The sequence below is a fragment of the Nanorana parkeri genome, unplaced genomic scaffold (assembly GCF_000935625.1).
Source record: "Nanorana parkeri isolate BGI_ZX_2015 unplaced genomic scaffold, ASM93562v1 scaffold124, whole genome shotgun sequence".
Taxonomy (NCBI): Eukaryota; Metazoa; Chordata; class Amphibia; order Anura; family Dicroglossidae; genus Nanorana; species Nanorana parkeri.
Genome location: NW_017306392.1, coordinates 826,279 through 834,953, shown reverse-complemented (window position 1 = coordinate 834,953; position 8,675 = coordinate 826,279). Strand labels below are relative to the sequence as shown.

The following is an 8,675-nucleotide window of genomic DNA, read 5'->3' as shown; positions in this document are numbered from 1 at the left end:
AAAAAAAAAAAAAAAGAAGTTTATAAAACCAAATTCTAAGGGTAAACGAACCATAGAGCAAAAGTTAAGCTCATTATAATATCTGGTCATCTGCACAGTACATACTCCACTGACCATTCCTAGGCTTCAGATTTGTGCAGAGTGGCAGCCAGCTTAGAAGGTAAAAGATACAACCCATAGAGCATGGCTACCTATGCTTGTTTCTATACTGGCTCTCTGTAACCCAATGAACGCTGCCTGCAGAAAGTACTTGAGAGCAAAGGCTCACATCCAGATGACTAGTGTCACTTAGACCGCACTTCTTACACAGTACACTTGACATTTTCAGATTGCTTCTTATTTCTGAGTTTCTGCATCAACCAAGAGTACAACATTGGAAAACATACCAGAGAAAAAATTAAGCACATCCTCTGCAGTGCAAGACCACGGCAGCCCTCTAGCACGCACAATGAACATCTTCGTTAAGTCTCTGGTTATAGGATGTACATCATACTCCGGTAACTCGGGGTACTCATCAACTTCACTGGACTCGCCAAAACCCTAGAAAAGGAGGAAAAAAAGAAAAAAAAAAAAGTCAGATTGATTTGAAATAGGGCTGTGCAAATTAACGATTAATTTCTCGATTAATCTTTAATCTTTTTGATCGATTAAAACATTTTTTGATCGCTAATGAAAATACTCCTCTCCGCCAGCTTCCGGGAGTTCCGTCGGAGATACCGTGACGTCACCGGACTCCTACCCCCTTCCCCAAGTGGCTCCGTCGGCTAACGAAGGGATTTCACGAGTACTTGTAAAAATGCCCCGACACTGCTGGATAAAGCTGTTTGATTCGGCTGCCGCAAGGCCCCACGCTTGCAGGGAACCTCATGGCAGCCTGCTGGGGACCTCTCGGTGGCTGTATACAGCACCAGTCCGGCCGCAGAGCCATGGGGAGACACAGTACAGCTCTGGCGAGACTTGCATCCGCCCACACATTCATGGGGAGACCCCAGCACAGTTCTGGTGAGACCCTGTGCACGCAGCCCTGGTGAATAACACAAGGTATGCCATTTCAGATTATTCAGCATTGCTAATGTACTGGTGGTATTTGTAGTCCTCTATAGATGGTGGCATTCTACATTGCTGTATAATGTATTGCTCGGATTTGTAGCCCCTCTACAGTTTGGAGTCAGCGGCAGAACTACCAGGGGTGCAGCGTTTGCAGCTGTGACTGGGCGCTGGTGCTCCACCACTGTCCAAAAATCATTATTCTGTATTGTTTTAGAAAAACTGTTACAGGACAGTAAAAAAAAAAGTGCTTGGGGAAAAGTATTTCATGATTGTCTTGTTTCTCAATTTTATGTAATTTAACAAACAAAAAACTGTTGATGCAGATGTGGCCAGCCACTCAATTTAGAAACAATCATGGCCCTTGAGCCATTTTAAGTTGGACGCCACTGTATTAAAGCTTACATACAATTTTTAGTGATTGGGTTTATTACCAATTTCTTTCATGCTTACAATTTGCCTTGGGTAGGTGGATTATGTGCTTTGGAAATGGGCAATGATACTGTATGTATCCATCCTATAAAAATCTTCAGCAAATAAACTGGAATTGCACAATTCATGTCATACTCATTACCAAAGATTAAATGTAAGGATGTCCCGATACCGGTACTAGCATCGGTATCGGGACCGATACAGGGCATTTTCGCAAGTACTTGTCAAAATGTCTCGATACATAGCGTCAAAGCTTGTGCTATTTTTTTATTTTTTCTTACTTTCCAGCTGCTGTACGGGAGAGCAGCAGCGAGTCAGCGCTGGTCCACTGGGAGGAGCTCCAAGTGGGGTCCTAATTTAGCTGGCAGGCGAACGGGCAGTCGGCGGCCAGCTAAATTGGGACCCCACCTGGAGCTCCTCCCATCGGACCAGCGCTGACTCGCCACTGCTCTCCCGCACAGCACCGACGACGACCTCACCAGCGCGGCACATCGTGAGGCGCCATCATCGAACAGTGAGTGAGAGCAAGGGGGGTCCCCATTAAGAACATATTAATATTAGCATAGGATAATTGTAAATCTATTGTCTGAAGTGTGTGCTCTATATGTACTACATATAGAATACACACTGCAGTAATAGATTTATAATTATCCCCTGCTAATATATATATGGATTAAATGATCCATAGTACATAACATGTAATTGTACTATGGATAATTTAACCCATTCATGTTAACAGGGGAGAATTGTAACCATTACTGCAGTGTGTATTCTATATGTAGTACATATACACATTACATATTCCCAATACTCTGCAGTAATAGATTTACAATTATCCTCTGCTAATTTTAAATGGTTAAATGATCCATAGTACAACTACATATTATGTACCATGGATCATTTAACCCATTCATGTTAGCAGGGAAGAAATGTAATTCTATTGCTGCAGACTGCAGTGTACTGGACGTGTGTGCTGCATATGTACTATGCATCATGATTTAAACTATTCATGTTAGCAGGGCAGAATTGCGAGCGCCTCCCACAAGCTGAGCACCGAGACGTGATGCAGCGATCCTGCCCAGCGCAGACCACAAGAGGCACCGCGTGAGGCAACAGGGATCGGAGTGAAATGTGAGTGAGGGAAGCTGGGACGGGGATGGCTGTAAATCTATTGCTATAGTGTACTGGACGTGTGTAATGTATATGTAGTACATATATACAGCACACACCTCCACTACACTCCAGCAATAGAGTTACAATTCTCCCCTGCTAACATGAATAGGTTAAATCATGATCCATAGTACATAACATGTAGTTGTACTATGGATCATTTAAAGTCATATGTCCCTTTAGGAAAAAGTATCGGTAATTGGTATCGGCAAGTACATGAGGGGACGTACTTGGTCCTGAAAAAGTGGACATCCCTAATTAGATGCATATCATACCACTGGAAAATGCTCATAATTGTTCAATTCTAGTCAGCGTTTGTCGTCTTTTCCTCTGCAAAACAAAATTCAGTGGTGGCAGACTAATGTAACATCTCCTAATTATGGTAGACACACAGATTGCAAGTTTTACCTAAATTCTGCCCTTGGGTACTGTTAGCAGATGACTTGGCTCTTTTACACAGGTATGGTCAGACCTCTGCCTAAAGATGAAAGTTACTGGTGGCAATGCTGAAGCTTAAAAGAGAAGTAAAGCCAAACCTTTTTTTTTTTTTTTACTAAAGTACTCCTGTGACCCAAGTAAGCATATAGCGGGCAGAGCCGTGCTGCAGTCAGTATTGTCAGGATTCACCTGGCTGCATGACTGACCAGGGGTAGGCAACGTTGGTTCTCCAGCTGTGCTGAAACTACAAATCCCATCATGCTTCTGCCTCTGGGAGTAATACCTTTGGCTTGCAATGCCTTATGGGATTTGTAGTTGTCTAGGTCAGGGGTTTCCTACCCCTGACCTAGACAAAAAGAGCAGTTAACCCTTGCAGTGCGGAGGCAGCCCCCACTGCAAGTATTGATAATAGTTTTGCCTGGAGTTCTTCTTTAACGATTAACCACGGAAACCTATAGTGAAATCAGTTCAAGGCTGAATTTACAAACAAAGCACGAACGCGCATTTTTCAAAAGTAGTGATCGTGACAGTCACTGCAGTTAAAGCAATCTGTCACTTGAAAAAAATAAATAAATAAAATTCTATATAAACATAAAGGCAGCCTGCAATAGAACACTCTTCAAGCAGTAGTACACCACTGTGTAAAGGGTGGGTTTTTGCCCCATCTTTGAACCCTCTCCGCCCACGCTTCTGGGTTCCCAGGCACCCTCTTCGGCCACTGATGATGTAACTCCTGCGCATGCAAACAGGAGTAACATCCTCCCTTCCTTCCAGGCCGATACACAGCATATTACATATGCTGTGAATGGGCTGAGTGTGTGAATGTCGCAGGGGCGCTGCTGTCAAAATACAGTGTACACAGCAGAAGGAGATTTGTTTATCCACGCTGATACCCTGAAAGATGAAATTTGCCAGGAATATCTGTGTGTACACAACTTTAACCTGCAAATAACTTTGTGGCATAGATGGGAACATGTCTACACTAAAAGTATGACTATATATTTCAGTTAGAACATTTTAAGGAGGGATACATGGACAACGAATAGATACAGTTTAAACACTTCAAGACCAGGTGTTTAGACCCCCTTCCTGGCCAGGCCATTTTTCAGTGTTCAGCGCTGCAGTCCTTTGACTGACATTTATTCCGTCATGCAACGCTGTACTGAAATGAATTTTATACCATTTTTTGGGGACAGATAGGGCTTTATTTTGGGGGTATTTAATCACCACTGGGGTTTTTATTTTTTATTATAATTAGGAAAAATTACAGAAAATTTTGAAAAAAAAAAGTTTTTTTTTCATATTATGTTAGGAAACATTTATTATTAACCAGTTTTTTGGTAAAATATAAATTGCAAGTTGAAAGAGTTCTTAACACTTCTAAAACCTATCCTGGATGCACAGTATATGCTAGTAGCTAACCAACCAGCCACCCAGATGCCATGCCCATGCCAGAGGTGTGCAATTGTGAAGGCTCAGCAGTCTGAGGAAGCACATATAGTCTTTAGCTCACCACATGTTACCATCTGATTGCACAATTTAGATCTACCAAAAACCATGTAGTGCAAGGGCCTGGCTGATTGGATACAACAGGGATGATGGAACTGCATCACCCAATGCCCGGGACGTGCGGTTCCAGGCACGTCTTTTTTTTTATTTTACATTTAGCCGTGCTGCGGGCAAGCCTCACCCTCGGCTGCTGCTCTCCACTGTCATGAGACAGCAGAGAGCTGCGGCTTTACACACACAGAGACTATCTGCAGAGAGACTGGCTATGTCCTGCGATTGGTTATCACATGGCAATGCTTACCTTGCCAAATCCTTCCCTTCCTCTTACATCAGAGGCAGAGGTGAGTACAGGAACCAATGCATGGACAAGTCATCTATTCATTAGTTCCCGGTAAAAAAGCAGCAGAGAAAAAAAACATGTTACCCTTTAAGCCCCCCCTACTCTCCTGCTTATGTTATCTGCACTTGGACCTGTGTATTAACCTCCCTTATCCTGCATCTCCATCCTCCCACTGGATATGACCTGTACATTAGCCCCTCCTCCCTTTGTATATGAGCCTGTACTGGTGCTCACAATCTGTTCGAAGCGCCAATTCAGCTGGCCACCCTCGGAGGACCCGACACCTTCTCCCCGCTCGCCTAGCTGTGTGTATTCAGGACTGAGGAGTTTAACGGACAGGGACCCTGACACTTGTAGAGCCCTCACACACAGAACACAAGGACTGTCAATGATTATGTTCTGCTTAAGCTCACTAACTACTTGTGTTTGTTGATTGCATTAAAGTATTTTTAGTAGGGCTGATTAAAAATGATTAAAATTTTCGTGTTCGACTAATCGAAATTTTGTCAGTGTTCTGGTCTCTCTGGGCACCCCAAACTGGCGGAACACCAGAGCCCGGTCACAAATGCGACTGATGCAGCCCTGGTAGTTTCGCCAGTGTTGGTATCTGCGTTTAGTATTGGGTCATTTTCACAAGTAAGAGTGGTGGTGAAAATGACCAGTATTGGCACAGGTGCATCCCTACTTAATATAATGTATAGCTGGGACTTGCAGTCCTGCATAGTTGGCACGAGCACAATAGCATTACAACTACTGAAATGCTGCGCGGTACCTTTTGCCTGCAGCCTGGGACCCCCTCCTGTACAGTAATCGCCTCCATTTGTAAGTAGGGGTCGTATGCAAGTCGGATGTTTGTAACTCGGTGACTGCCAGTATATCTAACCTTTTTCTTAGCCTGTGCAAAATGTACTTGGGTCTGGTTCGTAGTACCGTATGTACATTACAGGAAGTTGGCTCTTGTTAGACATGCAGATGAGGAGTGCCTTCCTTTTTGGGTCTGGTTCATAGTACCGTATGTACATTACAGGAAGTTGGCTCTTGTTAGACATGCAGACGATGAGTGCCTTCCTTTTTGGGTCTGGTTCGTAGTACTGTATGTACATTACAGGAAGTTGGCTCTTGTTAGACATGCAGATGAAGAGTGCCTTCCTTTTTGGGTCTGGTTCGTAGTACTGTATGTACATTACAGGAAGTTGGCTCTTGTTAGACATGCAGATGAAGAGTGCCTTCCTTTTTGGGTCTGGTTCGTAGTACTGTATGTACATTACAGGAAGTTGGCTCTTGTTAGACATGCAGATGAAGAGTGCCTTCCTTTTTGGGTCTGGTTCGTAGTACTGTACGTACATTACAGGAAGTTGGCTCTTGTTAAGGTGCCCATACACTTTGCGATTATCGTACGAGAATCATGGGAAATCCCACAATCGTACGATAATCGCAAAGTGTATGGAAGGTGTTAAGTACGAGCTCCCTGTCCAAGACGGCATTTGTCTCCCGAGCATGCCACAAACTAGCCGAAAATCGTCCGATTTTCTAACATGCTCATTAGACAAAAGGCGTGCAACCATACAGTAGAAGCAGTCGCACGCCTTCCATACACTTTCTATTATCGTACGATAATCGCACAGTGTCTGGGCACCTTTAGACGAGCAGAGCCCGTCTTTTTGGGTCTGGTTCGTAGTACTGTACATTACAGGAAGTTGGATCTTGTTAAGACGAGGAGTGCCCGCCTTTTTGGGTCTGGTTCGTAGTACCGTACGTACATTACAGAAAGTTGGCTTTTGTTAGACGAGGAGTGCCCGCCTTTTTGGGTCTGGTTCGTAGTACTGTACGTACATTACAGGAAGTTGGCTCTTGTTAGACGTGGAGGCGAGGAGTGCCCGCCTCTTCTTCCGGGTCACTGAGGTTTTTACTGCTGTCTGTATCCTCATTAGAAATATTTACTCTCACTTCCTGTCCTTGAGGCAATAGGAAGTGAGAGGAAATCTACCCCTAGGAAGGGAAATTCACTCCTGTAAGAGTGATCATGGGAAAAAGGTGTCTCCACTGAAGCTTTATCACCAATCCTTGTTTCCACGACAACCCAACATTTTCAAAATCCAATTGCCACAGGGACAGAAAGTGTGGTGAAATCTTCTGAACCGGGGCACACACAGCAAAACAAACATTACAGGGGGTTCCCTTCCCTATGCTATCCAAAACTAAAAACATTTTTTTGGGATGGAGTTACACTTCAAAAATGTACCTGTTCCAACTTACATACAAATTCAACTTAAGAACAAATATTTCTCATTCATAACCCGGGACTGCCTGTATATTTTACCTTTACCCAAGCCTCTGTCCAATCTGGGAGCCAGCAGGATTTTTTTTGGAACCAACATTAACAACTAGAGGAAACCACAAAAGTGAGGCGCCAGCTGTAATTTTTTAAAGGAGCATTGGCTACCTGGCTCCTGGGGTTTGTCCAGCCTAGGCTTAAGGAGACCATGTCGCCAGAATATCTCCTCATGAGATTACATGCGTATTTAACATATTTTTGCATGTTATTAACCTGTACAAAACATCCCTTATGAAGACATTTAAATCCTCAGACTTCTGCTGAGGGCCACCATCTTGGATGTGACATGAAAAGAGAACTATGGGGAGAGTGTAGCACACTCATCCGCATAGTTAGATCCACAGTGTGGCACTGCAGCTGTCACATGTTGGCTCTATTGATCGAGAACTGAACGATCACATACCACCGATCGCTGAGTTGCCGATTATCTCCCTGCAGAGTAGTGACTGACAGTCACCGCTCTCCGCAGGGCTCACCGCTCTCCGCAGGGCTCACCCCTCTCTAATATCTCCAGCGCAGCCTGGAAGAACGGACAGGGGAGGGGCGGGCACAGCTGGCTCTGGCATTAGAGAGGCAAAGCCCGCTGTCAATCAGGCAGCTGGGTGGATCCAGACAATATTGTCGGTATCTTTCCTTGCATAGAACAGGTAATACCCCGCTTTATGCAGAGTTTTGGCTCACAGGAGAACATTGATAAATGTCTCCCTGTGACCCTAAAAGAGGACTTTGGCCAAAAAAGGCTTGGCCATAGTTCTCTTTTAACAGCCCTAACGCTATCACTTGTGACACTCTATAGTGGAGTAGGCAAACTCTGGCCCTCCAGCCATGGTGCAACTATAAATCCCATGAGGCATTGCAAGACTGACAGCCACAGGCATGACTCCCAGAAGCAAAGGAATGGTGGGATGTGTAGTTTTACCATAGCTGAAGAGCCAGCGTTTGCCTACTCCTGCATAGTATTCCCCTTCACTCCTCCCCAGATTCTATATAAAAAGGTTTAAGCAGGGAGGTGAGGAGGAGCTGGGCCAGCACAGAGAGTAATTAGACATTCCCAGAAGAGGAGAAGAGGGCAGTGACATGGGGGGGGGGCTGTGCTAGGGAATTGCTTGTCGACAGGCATAGTCCACCTTTTTGACAACAATATGTACACAAATTAATTAAATAAAAATGCATTTAATAATTTTTTGCACGAGCCTGCAAAGCATTACACCGTTGATCATGGGGTTCAATGGTCAGGCTCCTGCAGACTATTCTCCCAGCCCCAGATCTGTACAGATCTTCTGTTCTGAGGATTGAGAATGCAATTAATTGACTACAACTGCATGGCATCACCACACTTGCACTCCACTGAGATCTACGAGTCTTGTAGTCTTCCGTTCACAGATCCTGTGAATGGAGGTAAGG

General features: G+C 44.4%; 1 protein-coding gene across 1 annotated transcript in view; it reads right to left on the bottom strand.

The window, feature by feature from the left end:
• The window catches only part of GRSF1 (G-rich RNA sequence binding factor 1), a 19,636-nt gene extending 19,098 nt beyond the window's left edge, over nt 1-538 (bottom strand). Inside the window, exon 1 of the mRNA XM_018553556.1 lies at nt 387-538. Coding sequence (XP_018409058.1) covers nt 387-456 — 70 coding nt within the window. The 5' untranslated portion in view covers nt 457-538. The remainder of the gene's footprint in view (nt 1-386) is intronic.
• Between the last annotated feature and the right edge of the window lie 8,137 nt (nt 539-8,675).